Source organism: Danio rerio, chromosome 6, assembly GCF_049306965.1.
Source record: "Danio rerio strain Tuebingen ecotype United States chromosome 6, GRCz12tu, whole genome shotgun sequence".
NCBI classification, from domain to species: Eukaryota; Metazoa; Chordata; class Actinopteri; order Cypriniformes; family Danionidae; genus Danio; species Danio rerio.
The window spans coordinates 17543828-17564601 of record NC_133181.1 but is presented as its reverse complement, the minus strand read 5'-3'; the positions used below and the strand labels follow the sequence as shown (position 1 = coordinate 17564601).

The window sequence follows — 20774 nt, the reverse complement described above, 5'->3', positions numbered from 1 at the left end:
TAGGCAATAGATGGAAGAGCCCATGACACACAAACAACACAAGCCATTTGCTGTGATTTCAAAGACTATAGAACAACACCAAAGCACGCAGCTACAATGTATACACCAATCTTATACAACACCAACATAAACAAACACAAAACACGAGCACACGATAAATGAACACCTTACCAGGTGCTCACACACGCAACATGCATGTTCCATCTCAGCGCCATCCAAAACCTAAACTAGACTGAGACGCTGAGAATGAAACAGACTGAACGCGACTGAGACGGCGCTCAAACAAAAAGACACACAATAACAGAAAAGCAGTGCTCAGCCTGACAAAACTCGAGTCGAGCACAACACACAAGACATGACAGGACTAGTGTCTGGACTCTGACACCAAAACAAGAATTAACAAGACCTGAGTGGCAGAATCCTGACACTATCACCTGTGTGAGGCACACATGTTTTGAGGTTGTTGTGTGGTGTAATTGGGGGGAGAGAAGACAGGGTCCTTGTTTTGTTCACAGATGAAAGAAGAATGGGTTTTTAGTTGTTGTTTGAATTATATTATTGAATATTGCTCAGTTCTTTTCCATTTTTTAGTTGTCTTTAGTTGTCTTTGAGCTTTTAGTTGTTGTTCGAATGATGTTATTACTAAATATTACTCAGTCCTTTTTAGTTCTTTCTATTATTTATGTACATTTTTGTTTTGCATCTAGTTTTAATAAATAATGTTTACTTAGTGTCATGGGCGACCATAATGGTGTTTAATAGCAGTGTGAATGACACTGAAGTATATTTAAATGTGTTTCTCTACTTTCGAGAAAGCTGTTTGGTTCTTCATATGACTTTCTTATCAAAACCTGCTTTTGGTGGTGTTTTTGTCTGTGTAATATTGGTACAATATGTAAATGTTCATACTTCAAAATGTGTATTAACACTATAAATGAATAATAATATGAAATGTGGTAAATTGACATTTCTATTTTAACTGAATTTTATCATATTAATCATATTATTTTGCTATATTTTTATACCAGGAGTGCTTAGAGTTCTTCAATATACCAGAAGCTCGATCTGCTAACTATTTTCTGATGGATAAGCGTTGGAACCTAATCCACTATGCCAAGGTGGGTTGTGGTGGTAGACATTCAAAACATGCAAACTGTGTATTTTCTTTAGTAAACACTGGATTGTTTGTATGTTGGCTGTTTGGTGCAACTCTACATCAGACGTACGTGAGAGACATCTACCCTTTCAGAAGATCAGTGTCTCCTCAGCTCAACCTGGTTCATATGCTTCCAGAGAAGGGCCAGGAGCTCATTCAGAAACAGGTGAGATTAATCTGAACCATTTTTACACTTCGGCGTACATAATGGACAATTTGTGTAAGATGAGAGGGATTTACTAATTAATTCAATTATGTATACAGTTGAAGTCATAATTATTAACCCTCCTAAATTATTAGCCCCCCTGTATATTCTCTGCATATTCTCTCTATAAACAAAGAGATTTATTTCAACACATTTCTAAACATAATAGTTTTAATAACTTATTTCTAATAACTGATTTATTTTATCTTTGCCATCATGACAGTATATAATATTTTACTAGATATTTTTCAACATGCTATTATTCAGCTTAAAGTGACATTTAAAGACTTAACTAGGTTAATTAGGCGTAACAGTGGTTTGTTTGGTGAACAACTGAAAAAAAAAATGTGTAAGGAGGGTAATAATATTGATCTTAAAATGTTTTTTTTTAAAAAATGCTTTTATTCTAGCCGAAATAAAACAAATTAGACTTTCTCCAGAAGAAAAAGTGTTGTAGGAAATACTGTGAAACAAATCTTGCTCTGTTAAATATAATTTTGGAAATATAAATTTTAAAAAAATCACAAGAAGGCTAATAATTTTGATTTCAACTGTATAAATATCTTTTTTTTTTCTCCCAGGTGTTTTCCAGAAAGTTGGAAGAGATCGGACGAGTTCTGTTTATCATCTCACTTACACAGCGGATGCCTGCCATGCACAAACAATCCCACGTCTCCATGCTTCAGGAAGACCTTCTGCGACTGCCATCATTTCCTCGCTCTGCCATTGATGCCGAGTTCACCCTCTTCAATGAGCCTCTCGGTGAGCAAGTAAAAATGTTCCTTAAAAAAAGAAGATGCTAATAGGCCTGCTCTAAATTTGACCGTACCTTAAAATAGGTGAATTTAGCACACCTTTAATTATTCTGCATTAAAGGCGGCTAATGTTTCTAATTCAGTATAATAGCAAGCTAAGACACATGCTGCACAGTCACTTCTACTAGCCCATGCATGTGTACACTGATTAATTGCACACTGATACACTGATTAATTTTAATCATAATCTGCGTCATCATACAAGTTGCAGATGATTGTAAGTCACACACCAGAACACTCAAAAGAGAACTTAATTTGGTATTTGGGGTGTTTTCTGTACACACAACCAAGAATTATTGGGATGTATTACAGAAAGATTGTGTAATGTGAAGTGATGCTGACAACAGGGTGCAGATCCAAATGCAGGGTTTTATTATACAGAGATGGTCAGGCAAGCAACAGGCAACATAGGGGAAAACAGGCAAATCCAGAGTCATAGTCAAATACACAGGCGAATGGTCAAAAGGCAGGCAGCAGACAGGGTAAAACAAACAAAACAAAGCAAGGTTCAAAAACACGCGAGGCAAGGAAAATGTGTTGTAATGTTCACCAACAGTATAACAAGACTCAGCACAGATGTGTGTGTGAGTGCTCTCTCTTCAGCTGTGAGTATTTGCAATCAGACAAGATCTAGGCCAGGTGTGTGAGTGGTGCATGATTGGATCTTGTAGTTCTTCTGCTGGTAGATTTGTAGTTCGTTAGCAACATCTGCACAGGCTGGATCGCTGGTGATCATGACTGATTGGAACATAAAAATCCTGTCCCATCTGTTTGATACCCATGGTAATTTCAGTTAGGACAACATTCAGGACAAAAGCTGTTGCAGAACAGCATTTAAGTGTGTTATCTTATCTAAACTGCAGATTTAGGAAGGTGTTATTACTGAATCTTAACTTGACAAAACAGTTGTAACTTTTGGGCAACAAGACATCTGTTTTAACTTTAGAATTGCTCAAAAGCTAGACGTAAGCACTTAATATTGTACTGTAAAGCAATGGCTTTTTGATGACTAAACACATATAAATGATTACAGTCTGCCTTGCAATCAGTTAACACAGGAATTGCAATCAGTATTATAGTCTAACAAAGTGTTAGAACATTATTGATTATAGTGCAAGTTACTAATTCCTTATGTTTTGTCTTTTTTCAGCAAGTTTTGTTTATCCATTTAGGTTAACTCATTAGCAGCTTGCACGGTGTTGGTTGCTTGGTAACAGACCTAACAGTTGATTGTTGACATGACACAATTGAATATTTCCAAACTAAACACATACACACACACACACACACACACACACATATATATATATATATATATATATATATATATATATATATATATATATATATATTTATTTATTTTTTTTTTTTTTTCATAGATTATGTATGCCAAAATTACTGCATTTCATCTGTAATCAGTGCATTGGATTCATGCATTAGCTTCTGAAGTTGCCACAGCTGTTAATTAAGCAACAGAAAATGGAGATAAGTACACATTTATCTTGATTAGTCACTTCATAATTCACTTAATAATACACTTAATATTAAATAATTTAACTTGGCTATCAATAATTTAATTGTTATAAATGCATTTTATTAACACTCTAAGTTAAAGGGACAGTTCACCAAAAATGAAAATTTACTCACTGTTTACTCCCCCTCAAGTGGTTTCTAACCTTCATCAGTTTCTTTGTGTTTGAAATAAGTGATTAAATAATGACAGAATTTTTTTATCTCTTTCAGACAATTTAAATCACATAAAATATAATTTTAATTATAATAACATTATACAGTGCTCAGCATAATTGAGTACACCTCATTTCGAAAATGAATATTTTATCCATTTCTCAGTGAATTTAGCCAATGTATTTTGGTGTATTTAAACAGATTTATTAAACACATGTTTATTAAAATAATATTTTAGTCACCAAACATATTTAGAAATTCAAGCAAATTCAAGCAAAATATTGCGAACAAAATTGCAATGTACAAAATTTCAACTCAATTTTTCCTTTTTTTTTTTTTTTTTTGCCTCTCTTGATTTTCCTTTTTTAAATTTGTATTTTAAATTTTTCTATAACTTATAAATTTGGCTGTACTAGATTTTGGGCCATTATCGTAAGTTATTTTGTTAGATAAGCACCAGATTTAGCTACAGTACTGACTCATCTAATGTACATGTACAAATATAATATTGTATAGCTTCCTTAATTAAAATATGAATTTAAAAGATAGATTTGTCACGGGTGTACTTATATGTGCTGAGCACTGTAATTGTGGAACGCGAAAGTGCTATGTGGCTGATAATTTTGTAAAGCTAAAAGCCACAGTTAAAGTCACGCCCTTAATAAATGTCCTCCTTTTCCAGGCAAAGAGCTCTTTGGTTTGGACACTCTGCATAAGGTCCTGTGGATCAAACTGCTGGAGGAGATGTTTCTGGGCATGCCGAGTGAATACCCCTGGGGTGATGAGATCATGCTATTTCTGAATGTGTTTAACGGTGCCCTGCTCTTACACCCTGAGGACAGTGCCCTGCTCAGGCAATACAGCGCCACTGCCATCAACACTGCTGTACACTTCAACCACCTCTTCTCCCTCAGTGGCTACCAATGGATCCTTCCCACTATGCTCCAGGTTAGCACACATATTAACATATTAGGTCATTTAAAGGAACACTACACTTATTTGGAAATAGTCTAATTTAACAGCTCAGTTAAACAGTTGAGTTTTACCATTTTTTGAATGCATTTAGTCAGGCAGGAGCTTTAGCTATGCTTAGCATAAATCACTGAATCAGAGTGGAACATTAGCATCTCACTCAAAAGATGTAAAAAGGACTTTCGCTCATTTGGCTGTTTAAAGTCTGTCACTTCTGTCAGTACATCATGTACTGAGACCTTCGTGTACTAAGACCTACTAAGACTTTCCTGGCTGTCATGCTTAGGTGATATTACGACACCTTTTAATTAACACCTGAAAATAGTCCCCAGCTTGGTAACTAGGTAACAAAGCTGCAAAATATCATCATACCATTACCTGCTGAAGTCATGGTACGACAACAAACTTCCATGATTATTATGCCACAATAATACTATAGTTCCTAGCCATGCCGAGATGTAGCTAGAAAATAGCAACTTTCATTCATTTATTCATTTTACTTTGGCTTAGTGCCTTATTTTTCAGGTGTCACCACATCGGAATGAACCACCAACTATTCCAGCTTATGTTTTTGCAGCGCATGCACTTCCAGCCACAACCCATTACTGGGAAATACGCATACACTCTCTTATTCACATACACACACATGCACACACACACACACACACACACACACACACACACTATGACCAATTTTATTTACACAATTCACCAATAGCACATGTCTTTGGACTGTGGGGGAAACCGGAGCACCCAACGGAAACCCACACAAACACAGGAAGAACATGCAAACTCCATACAGAAATGCCAACTAGTCCAGCCGGGACTCGAGTCTTGCTGTAAGTCGACTGTGCTAACCACCGAGCCACTTTGCCAAAATAGCAACTTAATAACAGAAATTTGACTTTATTATATTATTAAATTTATTATATTTTATTTTCTATCTCTTAGTACACGATGTAACTACAGAAATGTCAAACATTAATTAGAAATATTATCAAAACTCTTATTTAAAATGTTTGAGTGTGATGCTAATGGTCTAATCCGATTCAATGATTTATGCTAAGCTATGCTAAAAGTGCTTTGCCAGACCAGAAAAAAAGTTGAATGGATCCAAATATGATAAAACACTAATGGAGTGTTCATTTAATGCCATTTAATGTTATTTTTTATACAATGTTTATTTTGTTTTTGCTGCTTTTGTGTTTTGTTAAAGACATACGCAGATTATGAGAGTAACCCGCTTTTACGTCGAGGGATTGAGTTCTGTTGCAGGCAGTTCTACATCCTCCACCGTAAACCCTTCATATTGCAGCTCTTTGCTAGCGTGGCCCCTCTGCTGGAGTTCACTGTAAGATTGATTTTAAGGATTTAACACCTATTCGTTAAATTGTTTTTACAATGATATAATAGTGTAATTGCATTATTTTTACACTCATTAAATGTATAAACTGACCACTTTTTTTCAGACTCGCACTAGTACCGGTCTATCAAAAGGTGTGTCTTCACAGTGTCTTTTTGACCTACTGGTATCTTTGGAGGGAGAGACCGCAGATTCCCTAGATGCTCTGGAGCTAGTGAAGGCTGAGAAACCTCTACGCTCTCTGGGTAAGATGACACACAGGACATGAAAGAAACATTTGGCTTGGCTCTTTCTGATTTTCTGGATGTTTTTCTTTTTTCAGATTTTTGCTATGGTAATGAAGACTTGGCGTTTTCAATCAGCGAAGCCATTAAGCTGTGTGTCACAGTTGTTGCTTATGCCCCAGAATCATACCGCAGGTTTGTTACTCTCAGATTTTAATAAGATTCTTTATGGGTGTCTAAGTGTTTAAACTAAAACAGGTTGAGAGATGAAAAGAGAATGCCATTTTATAGACAGCTGTAGAAATAGTAAAAAAGGAAAACAAGATGTTAATTATTAATTTGACAACACATTAGGTGTATAAAGTTAGTTCTTAAATTAAAAATATTTTTATACTGTACATTACAATTGTAAGAGTTGGGCGCTGGACAACGGAGGTGAGGGTCCAAACGCAGTTTCTTTAGTACAGGGGTCACCAATCTCAGTCCTGGAGGGCCGGTGTCCCTGCAGGGTTTTGCTCCAACTTGCCTCAACACACCTGCCTGGGTGTTTCAAGTATACCTAGTAAGACCTTGATTAGCTTGTTAAGGTGTGTTTTATTAGGGTTGGAACACGGAGTCAAACACGGAAAGACTAATCCAGGAAAACTCTCCGTAGTGTTTCAGAGTATAAACCAAACAAGACTCAGCAACGTGGGTGACAAGGTGAGCAGTCTAAATGCTCTAAGTAATCAGTCCTTGAGCAGCACCCAGTTTTGTGTGTGTAATCAGAGGTGAACAGGAACAGGTGTGAGTGAGGTGCATGACAGGATTTGTAGTTCATATGGTGACAGGATTGTAGTCCGAGTGATAATGAATTTTCTCACGCGATCTATAAGGGTTAGATCGCTGGTGATCGTGGCAGAAATGGTGTAATACTTATTTATGTGATTTATTTGCTTTTAGATCAACAGATTTTAAAATTGGATGGACACCAAATGTCGGACATTTACCAGTTACCATCTATAGCACTTACAGATGAATAAAAAATATATTTTAACCCTCTTGTGAAATTGCAACTATTTTTCAAATATTTTCAATGTTAAAGTCTTATTTCTTTTAGTTTAGCTGGAATAAAAAAAATAAACACACAATTATAAAAAACTGTTAAAGTCAGAATTTTTAACCACCGATTGGCTGCAAAACTAACCACTGTTGTCCAATGACTTGCTTAATTAACTTAATCACTAACCTAATTCACCAATGTAATTCTTTAAATTGAACTTTAACCTGAATAACTAGTACATACACTCCCCGGCCACTTTTTTAGGTATACCTTACTAGTACTAGGTTGTACCCCCTTTTGCCTTCAGAACTGCCTTTATCCGTCGTAGCATAGATTCAACAAGTGAAATATTTCTTGGAGATTTTGGTCCATATTAACATGATAGCATCAAGCAGTTGCTGCAGATTTGTCGGCTGCACATTCATGATGCGAATCTCTTATTCCACCACATCCCAAAAGTGCTCTATTTGATTGAGATCTGGTGTGGAGGCCATTTGAGCACAACGAACTCATTGTCATGTTCAAGAAACCAGATTTCCACTTAATGACATGGCACGTTATCCTGCTTTAAGTAGCCATCAAAAGATGAGTACACTGTGGTCATAAAGGAATGAACATGGTCAGCAACAATACTCGGGTTGGCTGTGGAGTTGACACGTTGCTCAATTGGTACTAATTGGCCCAAAGTCTGCCAAGAAAACATCCCCCACACTATTACACCACCAGCAGCAGCCTGAACCATTGATACAAGGCAAGATGGATCCATACTTTCATGGTGTTAATGCTCAATTCTGACCCTACCCTCCGAATGTCGCAGTCTTCAATCTTCTATTGTCCAATTTTGGTGACCCTGTGTGAATTGTAGCCTTAGTTTTTAGCTGACAGGAGTGCTACCCGGTGTGGTCTTCTGCTGCTGTAGATCATCCATCTCAAGATTTGATGTGTTGTGCAATCATTGATGCTATTCTACGTACCTTGGTTGTAACGAATGGTTATTTGAGTTGCTGTTGTCTTTCTATCAGCTGGAACCAGTCTGGCCATTCTCTTCTGACCTCTAGCATCAACAAGGCATTTGCACCCACAGAACTGCCGCTCACTGAATATTTTCTCTTTTTCAGAAAAAACTTTTTCAACCATAGAGAAGGTTGTGCATGGAAATCACAGTAGATCAGCAGTTTCTGAAATACTCAGACCTGCCCATCTGGCATCAACAACCATGCCATGTTCAAAGTCTCACAAATCTCTTTTCTTCCCCAATCTGATGCTCGATTTGTACTGCAGCAGATCGTTTTGACCATGTCTACATGCCTAAATGCACTGAGTTTCTGCTATGTGATTGGCTGATTAGAAATTTGTGTTAACAAGCAGTTAGACAGGTGTACCTAATAAAGTGGCCGGTGTGTGTACTAGAACAGTCAAAACATTCACCTTTGAAATCAACGCATCTATTTTCTACTGTATAAACAACCTTAATCTGACCTCAGAACTATAACTCTCTCTCTCTCTCTCTTTTTCTTTGTAGGCTACATGTAAATGACAATAATTATCGAACAGTTATTTCTGTCAGGCAAAACATGATTATCAGTATATTCTAAGAGCTGAGCTTCAATAAACTCTCTAGCAAATGTAACTTTCTGTTGTAAAACATTCTTCTGTTTGTCTCTTCAGTCTTCAGATGCTGATGGTTCTGGAGGCTTTGGTTCCATGTTACCTGCAGAAAATGAAGAGCAACATACAGACTCTGGAGTCTGCGTCTGCAGCGAGAGATGAGATTGCTGCTATTGCTGCTCTGGCCACATCTCTGCAGGCTCTGCTCTACAGTGTGGAGACTTTGACACGGTCAGTCCTCAAACAAAGTATTTACTCTAATTATTTCCTGCTTTAACGGCCTTACATTCCCTTTATCTTCTGATTTAAAATTTCTAGACCCATGACTGCACCTCAGATGAGTCGATCTGATCAAGGCCACAAAGGAGCAACTACAGCCAACCACGCCATGTCTGGGGGACCAAACACAAGGTCAAATGTCAGCTGTTGGTTTCTGGTGTGTCTGTGGATCAGAAAATCTTAGAAGATGATGAGTATGGATTTTAACACTGAAACTACCAGATTTCTGTAACTACTAGTATTATCATAGCGGTCATTCTGACTGTTCTTGTGTAAGACGTCATATTGTCATGTCATAGTTGCATTTAGAACTTACAGTGCATCCGGAAAGTATTCATAGCCATTCACTTTTTTCACTTTTTTATGTTACAGCATTATTCCAAAATTGATTAAATTAATTAATTTCCTCAAAATACTGCACACAATACCCTATAATGACAATGTGAAAAAAGATTTTTTGAAATTGTTGCAAATTCAAAAAAAAATAAAAAACCTAAAAAAATCACATGTACATCAGTATTCACAGCCTTTGGTCAATACTTTGTTGATGCACCTTTGGCAGCAATTACAGCCTCAAGTCTTTTTGAATATGATGCCACAAGCTTGGCACACCTGTCTTTAGGAATTATTTGCCCATTCCTCTTTGCAATACATTTCAAGCTCTATCAGGTTGGATGGGAAGCGATGATGTACAACCATTTTCAGATCTCTCCAGAGATGTTAAACAGGATTTAGGTCTGGAATCTGGCTGGGCCACTCAAGGACATTCACCAAGTTGTTGTGAAGCCACTCCATTGATATTTTGGCAGTGTGCTTTGGGTCATTGTCCTGCTGGAAGATGAACCGTTGCCCCAATCTGAGATCAAGAGCACTCTGAAACAGGTTTTCACCCAGGATGTTTCTGTACATTGCTGCATTCATCTTTCCCTCTATGCTGACTAGTCTTCCAGTTCCTGCTGCTGAAAAACATTCTCACAGCATGATGTTGCCACCACCATGCTTCACTGTAGGGATAGTATTAGCCTGGTGATGAGTGGTAGCTGGTTTTTTCTGAACCCAACACCTGGCATTCAATCCAAAGAGTTACATTTTATTCTCTTCAGACCAGAGAATTTTGTTTCTTATGGTCTGAGAGTTCTTTTGGCAAATTCCAGGTGGGGAGTGGCTTCCATCTGGCCACTCTACCATACAGGCCTGATTGGTGGATTGCTGCACAGATGGTTGTCCTTCTGTAAGGTTCTCCTCTCTCCACAGAAGAACGCTGGAGCTCAGACAGAGTGACCATCGGGTTATTAATCATCTCCTTGACTAAGGGCCTTCTCACCTGATCACTCAGCTTAGATTGGCGACCAGCTCTGGGAAGAGTCCTGGTGGTTCCAAACATCTTCCACTTACGGATGATGGAGGCCACTGTGCTCATTGGAATTTTCAAAACAGCAGGATTTTTTTTGTAACCTTCCCCACCCAGCCTTGTGCCTTGAGACAATTCTGTCTCAAAGGTCTATAGACAATTCCTTTGTCTTCATGCTTGGTTTGTGCTTTGACATGCACTGTCAACCCTGAGACATTATATAGACAGGTGTATGCCTTTTTAAATCATGTCCAATCAACTGACTTTACCACAGGTGAACTCTAATTAAGCTGCTGAAACATGTCAAGAATGATCAGTGGAAACAGAATTTACCTGAGCTCAATTTAGAGCTTCACTTCAAAAGCTGTGCATACTTATGTACATGTGAGTTTTTAGGTTTTTTATTTTTATAAATTTGCTACAGTTTCAAACAATCTTTTTTCACATTGTCATTATGGGTTATTTATTTTGAGGAAATAAATGAATTTAATAAATTTTTGAATAAGGCTATAACATAACAATAATGTTAGAAAGAAATATACACATATTTAGAGCAAACCAGGGTGTTATAGATATGTGGGTTTTATTTTAACAAAGTTATTCAATTGCAAAAATTTTAAATGGTGAAAATTAACGCCTTGGTAGTTCAAGTGTTAAAATTTGTGTTTATTTTAATGCTGTTTTGAAATTTCATTGTCTGTTTGTTCGGTTTCTTCATGACATTCCAGACAGACTGGATGATGATAGATCAGATCTCTGTGTGGAGCAATGACTGTTGTCAGACTCCTTGTGCAGACAATAATCTTAACTGTTTAATTATAATTAATGACAAAGAGTAATGTTTAAAAATTTAATTTGATATTTCAAACTGGCATGCTACAGAAAAATATGGAAATAACCTATTTCAAACTTTTTATTGGTGAAAATACTAGTGAACTAACACTTTTGCACTGTACCGTATGAATATATAGGTAACAGAAACTGACAAAAATATACTTTGGTGTCAAGGAATTTAACTTTTTCAAGGAATTTTTAAATTATTTTTTTAATCAGTTTTAGGTGAATTGCTTAAAACAAGTTAAATCTAGAAATTATTATTTTAATTAAAGTGTAAAACTGTCTGTACGTTTTTCAGCAGTTTTCCCTTTAACATATCTTGTCCTGCCTCACTTTACCAAGCTGCTATAGAAAAAGGTCACTTAGAATCGAGCTGACACCAGTATTTTCTGCTATAGAAACCTAAGTAGTATTCCAGAAAATGACCACACAGCCTGAACACATGGTTGGCCTAAATCGTTTGCAATTAACAGCACAAAGACAATAAAACAGCAGAAGTTGTTTAACTGTACTCTTCTGGGACTGCCTGCAGGGATAACCTGCACCTGCTGGAAGAAGGTCAGGGTATACTGAGAGAGGAACTGGATGAACGGATCGCTCGTGAAGAGTTCCGTCGCCCCCGCGAGTCTGTACTCAACATCTGCACCGAGTTCTACAAACACTGTGGCCCACGGCTCAAAATCCTGCAGAACGTGGCTGGAGAACCCAGAGTCACTGCTCTGGAGCTGCTTGATATCAAGTCTCATATGAGGTAAAACCATAGACTGTAAAACAAATACTATTCTCTTTCTACTAAACTTGAAATTTGCTGCTTATGTTTTGATGTTTTTTCTTTATAGCAGCTATGTTTTTATTAAACAACATGGTATCTTGAAATAAAACTTGGCTGTGGGTATAAAATAGTTAATTCAATCATTGCATTGCTTGTAGTATGTTTCACAGCAGATTCAAAGTGGACTAAGTTTTGCTTAATGTGAATGTGGCAACTTTTTATTATGATGGTTGTTGTTCCACAACAGTTCAGAAACTGAACATTCAATGAGTTCAATGAGTGTTTGTTTCAGGAGTTCAAAACAGCTTTGCAAGTTTTTGTGAAATGTGAACAGTTTCAAACTACCATTGGTCCATCATTGGATAACAGACAGTCTGCTTGCAAATCTTTGTAGTTAATTTCATCTGTTAAGTCTGTCCCTCAACATCCATTAATAAAAACATAAACATCGTAGTGACAGACTACATCGCTACGCGCCCAGGGCTACAATTTTGGAAATATGTGCCCTGGCATACATCCGGCTGCATTATGCATGTAAAGCACTACTTCTGTTCCTTTTCGTGATACTGCTGACCGATTACCTTCTTATTGACAGCTTTTCCAGCAAGATCAGTTTACTTGGTAGCTCACCTTGTATGGCGTCTTGGGAAGTGGACTAAACAGGGTTCGAGTCTGGCGAAGAACAGTTTTAGAAACCAGGCAAAAAAAAATTCAATAAAAACAGTGTGAAATTGTGAGAAACTCATCTGATCATGATGTGCTTTTCTCTTCTAGTCTGCTTTTGAAAACACTATTGGTTTGGTTTAGAGAGTGGGTCAGTCTCAGTCAATAGGAAGCTAAAATGTAATGCACGACAAGCCAGTTGGCTTATCACAGACGCACACAAGAAGGAGGTAGCCCAGTAACTTTGCAGATCTCAAAAATGTAGCCCTGGGCATCTATCTTCAATGAGCCTGGGTTGGATATTTGTTTGGTCTCACACAGGGCACCAAAATGAGATGATGAGTGCTGATGATGAATGCGAGATGATTCATTTCTTCCTTTAAAACTGCACATCTGCGATAGAAATTCATTGTGACAGTAAATAACAATCGAACATTCCAATCTAAAGTATTACTGTGATGGTTGAAGATAAATACATGTACCATTATACATGTAAGTTATGTGAATGGATATGGAGTAGAGTTGCTATATTTTAACAATAGAGTTTTCTATAAAATTCTGTTCTATTTCTGGGAGTTTGAGCCATAAAGTTTCGCAATTCATGCTTAGTCATCTTTCACACCTTGGTTCTTAGTAGGAGAACAAAAAACAAATGCAGTGGAACTGATGCCTATATTCCTGTCATCAACAAATGATAAGCTTGACCAACGGACAAGCTGTTTTTGTGTTGACAGTTTGACTTTAACCCTGCTCTCTATGGTCGTGTCTTTTCTTGTTTTTCAACAAAAAAGTGAGACTTGAAATTTCCACAACGGTTGAGTTCTTGTTTTGATGTTGGCTATTGTAACATTGCAGAGACATAGAAGTGTAAATCTAATTTAAAGCAACACTGACATAATTTTTTTTATCTTTAACACTAGAAAACTACTTGTTTAAATTACTCTTAAATGCATAAAAATTGTGGCTGTCTTGAGCTGGTCATATATACAGTATGATCTAACAGAAATGTCTGTAAATGCAGCTCTAGCATAAAAGATGTCTTGATGTTTGAACATTCATTTATTCATTCACAGCGGAATGAACCGTCAACTTATGCAGCAAGTTTTTAAGCAGCGGATGCCCTTCCAGCCGCAACCCATCTCTGGGAAACATTCACACACACATTCACACACACTCATAGACTACGGACAATTTAGATTACCCAATACAAATTGTTTGGAAAGGAATAGACAGTTTTTAATGTTGTACAGACTCATGTACAACAATACACTACTGATGTTGTTTATTTCAAATCGAATCAAATCACTTTTATTGTCACATCATCAGCAGCTCATGTACTATGATGAGTGAAAAGCTTAGGTGCTGGCTCCAGATTGGCAATGTTGACAGTAATATGCAGAAGACAATGAATAGGTGTACACAGAGTCTGATGGTTGGTTTAACATTTTTGTGGGTTTATTGTAGTTGGAAGTAAGGATTGGTTAAAGTGGAGTGCATGTTAAATCTTGATGATATGCAGTGAGGGGTAAGGAAGAGTTTGTGTGAGGTGTCAAGTGTTCATTAGCCTGATAATCTGTGGGAAGAATCTTTCCTTCAGTCAGCTGGTACGCGACCGCATGCTGCAGAACCGTCTGCCTGTGGGTAGCAGACAGAAAAGTCTATGGCTTGGGTGGCTGGAGTTGCTGATGATTCTCTTGGCTTTCCTCATGCACTGCCTGGTGTAGATGTCCTGGAAGGAGGGAAGCTTGCCTCCTACCACGCGGCCAGCAGTAAGCACAATCCTTTGCTGCTGGTGCTGTTTCCATACCAGGTGGTGATGCAGCCAGTCAGGATACTTTCCACAGTGCAGGTTTTGAACGAGCAGAGGATGGCCCAATCCCAAATCTACCCCTTAGCCCTTCCCCTTACCCCTACCCTTCGTTTTGCACGTGCACCACAAGGGGTAGGGGTGTCCCAATTCTTTTTAGCTTGAAAGCATAGGGCTAACGGGAAGCGGTGAAAACCCTTTGAACAAAGATTTTTCAGGACCACACTTGAAACCAAGGAGTAAGAAAATTTCCCAGAATACACCTTTCACAACAGCAATATTGCTGAACCCGGAAGTAAGGAGATCCACAAATTAGTATTTTTTGTCATTATTACAAATTTTTATGAAAAAAAAACACGTTTTAATATATTCATAACCGCATTCGTGTTTTACCATCATGCTTTTTGAAAAAAAAGCTTTAAAAAAAATAATAATAATAACAACAACATTATAATGTTAATGTTGTTTTTTGTGTGTTTACATTGATGAATATGGCCATTGTGAAAATACACAGTACAGTTATGATCTAATTGCCACATTAGATCGTTATGATAACATAATATATGCCTTCAGTGATTTCCTGAAGATAAATACCAAAAAATAACACAGCTGGAATAACTACAGCAGTCACCCTCCTCTGATCTCACATGAAGCAGGAGATCACAAAGACATATGATGACATGTGCAGGTGCTTTAGTGCTGTCCCAATTCTTAGGGGTAAATTTTGAAGCCCTTCCCCTTCACCCTCGGTTGTAAGGGCCAAGGGGATGGGTACAAAAATAGAATTGGGATTGGGTCGATGTGGGAGCTCATTTCAAACCTCCTGAGATGCCTGAGGAAGAAAAGGCGTTGTGCCTTCCTCAGCGCTGCATGAGTGTTAGCAGCCCATGTCAGATTTTCAGCAATGTGGACTCCAAGAAACTTGAAAGTGTTGACCTTCTCAACTGGTGTCCCATTGTTGGTGATGGGAGTGTGTTCTCTATTCTCTCTCCTGAAATCCACCACCAGCAGTTATGCATGTAATGAGTTCATTTTTCAAGGAATTTTAATAAGCCTGCAACTGTGATAGAGTAAATGAGTCAAAGCATACATGTACAAATTAACATTTATCTTTTCCAGATTAGCCGAAATTGCCCACTCGCTTCTCAAATTGGCCCCTTACGACACACTGACTATGGAGAGCCGAGGGCTGCGCCGCTACATTACAGAGATGTTACCCATTACCGACTGGTCGACAGAAGCCATTCGCCCTGCCCTCATCCTCATTCTGAAGAGGCTGGACCGCATGTTTAACAAGATTCATAAGATGCCCACACTCAGGTGCGTTCACCCTCAGGCTCTGTGCAGCAGGTATGTCCTTACACTCTTTTCTTAGAAAAGCCATCTGTGTCTGCTCTGGTGGAGTTCCATTCAATGGTATCATATCTCATAGGCCTAGTTTACACCAGGTGCTAGGATGCCATTCCGGTAATTCAAATGCAAGTGGGTGATGCTAAACACAGCCTTAAACAGAGTCCGAAAGGGCTCCTATTATCCTCTTTTTACAAGGTGTAAAATAAGTCTTTGGAGTCTCCAAAATGTGTCTGTGAAGTTTCAGATCAAAATACCCATCAGATTATTTATAATACCCAGTTGAAAATGTCGGTTTTTGGGTCAAAGGGAATTTAAGGTTGTTGTGCACCTGTGCCTTTAACTGCAAATGAGCTGGTTCTTCCCACCTACTATTAGAGCATGTCCACTTCAGAAGGATACCCAGTGTCATATGTAAGATAAACACAGTAAAATGACAGACAGCAACTCACCAGACCAAGTCAAAAATACCAAAGTTAAGACTGAACCAGGAAGTTTCCGAATGGTTATTTGGTGGTGTTTATAAAGTCTTTCTGAATGAGCCGCATACAAATGCCACACACACACACAAACACTTTAAAAATGTGCTATATGGAGATATTATGGAGATCCATTATAGCTACTGTACAAAATAAACATGATTTAACATCTATTGGGACTCCTATTGTATTGCAACTGTGGTGTTTTTAGCAGGTATGAATTACAAATCAATTTTACTTATTTATAGATATTATTAAAATATATTATTAAATATTTAAATATATTATTTTCTACTATTTTTGGCAAAGTCCAGTTACAGTAAGTGTCAGTAAGACAATGCTAACTTTTGTCACCTTTACTGTAAAACTTTCACATTGATTTATGAGACAATTAGTTCAAAATGCTATTAACAAATACCAAGCGTACCACTTACTGTACTTCTGTTTGAGGCACAGCTGAATGCCAGACAGTTGGAACAGATCTTTTTTCACCCACAGAGGTAGTTGAAAACACATGTAATTGGATTGCTTTTGTAGTGTGGAGGCTGCTTTGGTTGAATAAATAATAATTAGGGTTTGAAAAAGGAGCAAAGCAAATGTCCTCTTTCCAGTCACAGATGTAGCTCTCTGTATACCTTTGCTTTGTCTCATTTTATGTCTGTAGACTCTCAGAATAGTTCTGTGGCTTATTTTAATGATGTGGGGAAAAACAAAATAAATGACTACAATTCAGCAATTAATATTTGTCTAAAATTAAATTTACAGCTTTATATTTTTAAGTCTCTACATCTACATTTCCCTTAAGTGGTGGAAAATGCTAGAAAGTAGACATAAATATGCATTTAAATGCCAGGTGTAAACAATAATGTGTCTTCTCTCTTTTGTCTACTTGTGATCCAATCAACCAAATTGCATCTTAATACCAGGTGTAAAGTGGGGCTGAGATGTAATGGATGGCTTCTGCTTTTGTGATGTGGTGATTTGTCTTGGAAATGGTGGAAACAGAAACGGTGGAAAAAATCACTTGTACATAAGTATTCACAGCTTTTGTCATGACATAAAATTGGGCTCAAAATTGGACATCTTTGAGATATTTCCACACATTGATTGAAGGGGTAAACCCAGTTGGCTAAACATAATTTGGAATAGCACACCTGTCTATAGATCTTTTCCATTGGGACAAAATTGTGCATTATACCTTGTGTATGCGTAACCACTTAAACTCTGCGGACCCGGTACCGGGTCCATGACGTCATCGTCACCTAGCGTTGCACCAGACCCCCGTAAGTTGTGTCGTTTGAAAGTGTAGAATCTATATTTTATGCACATATGCATCACTTTGGTTTTTATCCTACTGTATAAAAGTTATTTACACTTAAATACACAGTATTTTGGATACCCGAGCTGGGTATTTTACATTGGTTCATTTTCATATTTTTTATATGACACATGTACAAGTTATAGCTCAAATGAAAGCTCTTACCTGTGCTCATACAGTTCTAGCATTCTTTTTACTGAATTATATTCATATGCCAAACAATTGTTGAATAAATTGTGGTGTTTCCATGGCGCAGAAATGTAAACAATACATTCATGATCAATAAGCAGCCCCAGATAGCACAGACAGCTGTCATCTCTTACCTTATGCTGTGTCCTTCAGGGCCATTCTCCTCTGTTTTTGAGGTGATGTGCATAAGTAATCCTTTTATATGTCTGACGTGGTCCAAACGCAGTGAATTATGTTTGATCAAACAAAAGAATAGTGAAATATGTAAAAAAGGATCGGTCTCTGTGGCTTGTACAGCACCTCTCATCAGTTGGAATGCAATAACTTTTGCATAGATTAGGGTAGAGACCTTTTTCTTTTTTCCTATGATTACAGACATGTGCAGGAACCACCAAGACCACACAGAACCTAAAAGGTACACTTTCAAATTTGAGTTTATGAAAAAAAAAAGTGCCTCTTTTTTATGTGTTTATTATACCACAGACAACATATACAGTTATTTTAAAGACTTTCAATAGTGTTTTATGAAAATTCAAAGGGTTTTCTTTAAAATGATACCAAATTTTTGCATTTACACCTCTTTAGGTGGATTTAGGAAGCTTTTAAATTTGGGTAGGCAAAATCCAGGCGGAAATCCCCAAATAGCAGCAGAGTTTTAATGAGCCCAAACCAAGCCATGCGATCTAAGGAATTGTCTTTAGACCTCGAGGATTGTTTTGAGGCACAAATCTGGAATAAGGGTACAAAACATTTCTGCATTCATCATCTGTAAAATAGGAGGAGTGAAAACACCACAAGGGGTGTTTTTAAATATGCGTTCTTCAGTGGTCTTGTGTCCTAGTGTTCTCGTGTAATGTCATTATCAACTGCTAAAGTTCAGTTCTAATACTTAAGACCGCAAGAACCGAGGCTGCATGAAACTTCCTGGATGTGTTCTTGATATCGAGGATGCATGGCTGCAGACTTGAGCACGGAACTCGCTCTAGAAGTCCCAGAAGTCATTGCACCTGAGGTGGAAAGCTCAGCATTTTCTATAGATTTATTATTAAAGTTCAGAGATATAACTTATTTATCTTAGGACTTTCCCTAAATGAAACTGTGACTATAAACATTACCACACTGCAAAAAATGCTTTTCTTGCTTAGATTTTTTGTCTTGTTTCTACTCTAAATATCTAAAAAATTTTATCAAGAGGCATTTTCTAGACAAGCAAAACTTATTGTCTCGTTTTGAGAAATAATATGCCAATAATAAGTGAGTTTTTCCTTAAAACAAGCAAAATAATCTGCCAATGGGGTAAGCAAAATAATCTTGTTTTTTCTTTTGACGTAAGATTATTTTGCTTACACCATTGGCAGATTATTTTGCGTGTTTTAAGGAAAAACTCACTTATTATTGGCATATTATTTCTCAAAACAAGAAAATATGTTTTTCTTGTCTAGAAAATTCTTCTTAATTTAGGAATTTTCAGATATTTGGACTAGAAACAAGACAAAAAATCTAAGTAAGAAAAAGCATTTTTTGCAGTGCATGAAAATCTTAATTAAGGCATAAACACATTAAGGGTATTTATTTGCTATAAATCGTATTGAAATCTGTTTTATTGATGTTGCATATTTCTTTAAAGTCTTTATGCATACTATATGTTTTTAAAAAGGTTTTCATTAAAAATCATGGGTTTTATTTTGTGTTAAATGCTACTGATGTTCTTTGAATACCATTTCATGTGAAATTTATTGCTAAACTAAAAGTGAAAGAAGATATTTATCTTAGATCTTAAAAAAAAAATAACTGGCTAACAATTTCAATAGTTTAAAAATTTATGTTAGAACTGTGATTGGTACAAACCAACAAAAAAAACTGGCACTCAGCATGTACTTATATTAATGTAATCGAGATTTAGTATTAATTAGATTATAAACAATTCTGCGCTTTGAATAGCTGGTATTTATTTTTCTGTCATGTTGCGTTTGGTGTGGACAGAAAGCAAGAAAAAGCTGCTCTGAACCTTAGATATGGGTGAAGGTTCTTCTTTCAGCTTTCAAAATTTAATTCATGTTTATTTATATAGTGCTTTTTACAATGTAGATTGTGTCAAAGCAGCTTAACATAGCTCTAGTAAAGTCCAGATTTCATAGTTGAAGTTTTTCATTGATGAAAGTTTAAACACTGTAAAGCGAATCCACCGAAGCGCAGCTCCACAAGTCCTGATCCAAGCAAGCCAGTGGTGACTGGCGAGGAAAAAAACAACTGACAAAGTGAAGGGGGAAAAAAACCTAGAGAGAGACGAGGTTCTGTTGGGCATGACCATTAGAAAGACTATAAGCAACCAATCAGGATAAAAAGGATTGGCTAAGAGACAACTCTGTGATTGTCCTTGAGTGGCCCAGACAGAGCCCATACTTGAACCCAATTGAACATCTCTTTGAAGATCTAAAAATGGCTGTGCTAGAGACGCACTGCAAAAAAGAGTGGAAGAAACTGGTCATAAATAGGTGTGCCATGCTTGTAGCATTAAACTCAAAAAAACTTGCTGTAATTGGTTCATCAACTAAGTATTGAGTAAAGGCTGTGAATACATTTGTACATAAAAAAATCTAAATATTTGCAAAGATATTAATCTTATTTCACGCTGTCAGTATGGGGTATTGTTTTAAG

The 20774-nt window shown here is 37.1% G+C and overlaps 1 protein-coding gene across 24 annotated transcripts in view; it reads left to right on the top strand.

The window, feature by feature from the left end:
- Positions 1 to 20774, top strand: part of unc80 (unc-80 homolog (C. elegans)) — a 162836-nt gene that overhangs the window by 125185 nt on the left and 16877 nt on the right. For 13 of the 24 annotated variants that reach the window (XM_073953838.1, XM_073953836.1, XM_068221936.2 and 10 more), the window contains 11 exons: positions 1029 to 1118; positions 1221 to 1322; positions 1943 to 2123; positions 4545 to 4810; positions 6051 to 6185; positions 6304 to 6442; positions 6520 to 6616; positions 9132 to 9302; positions 9390 to 9482; positions 12071 to 12289; positions 15900 to 16130. In XM_073953838.1, the coding sequence (XP_073809939.1) occupies positions 1029 to 1118; positions 1221 to 1322; positions 1943 to 2123; positions 4545 to 4810; positions 6051 to 6185; positions 6304 to 6442; positions 6520 to 6616; positions 9132 to 9302; positions 9390 to 9482; positions 12071 to 12289; positions 15900 to 16130 (1724 nt within the window). Of the gene's footprint in view, positions 1 to 1028; positions 1119 to 1220; positions 1323 to 1942; positions 2124 to 4544; positions 4811 to 6050; positions 6186 to 6303; positions 6443 to 6519; positions 6617 to 9131; positions 9303 to 9389; positions 9483 to 12070; positions 12290 to 15899; positions 16131 to 18491; positions 18532 to 20774 lie in introns of all 24 variants that reach the window. The other 11 variants (XM_073953837.1, XM_073953834.1, XM_073953835.1 and 8 more) reach the window with 2 other exon arrangements.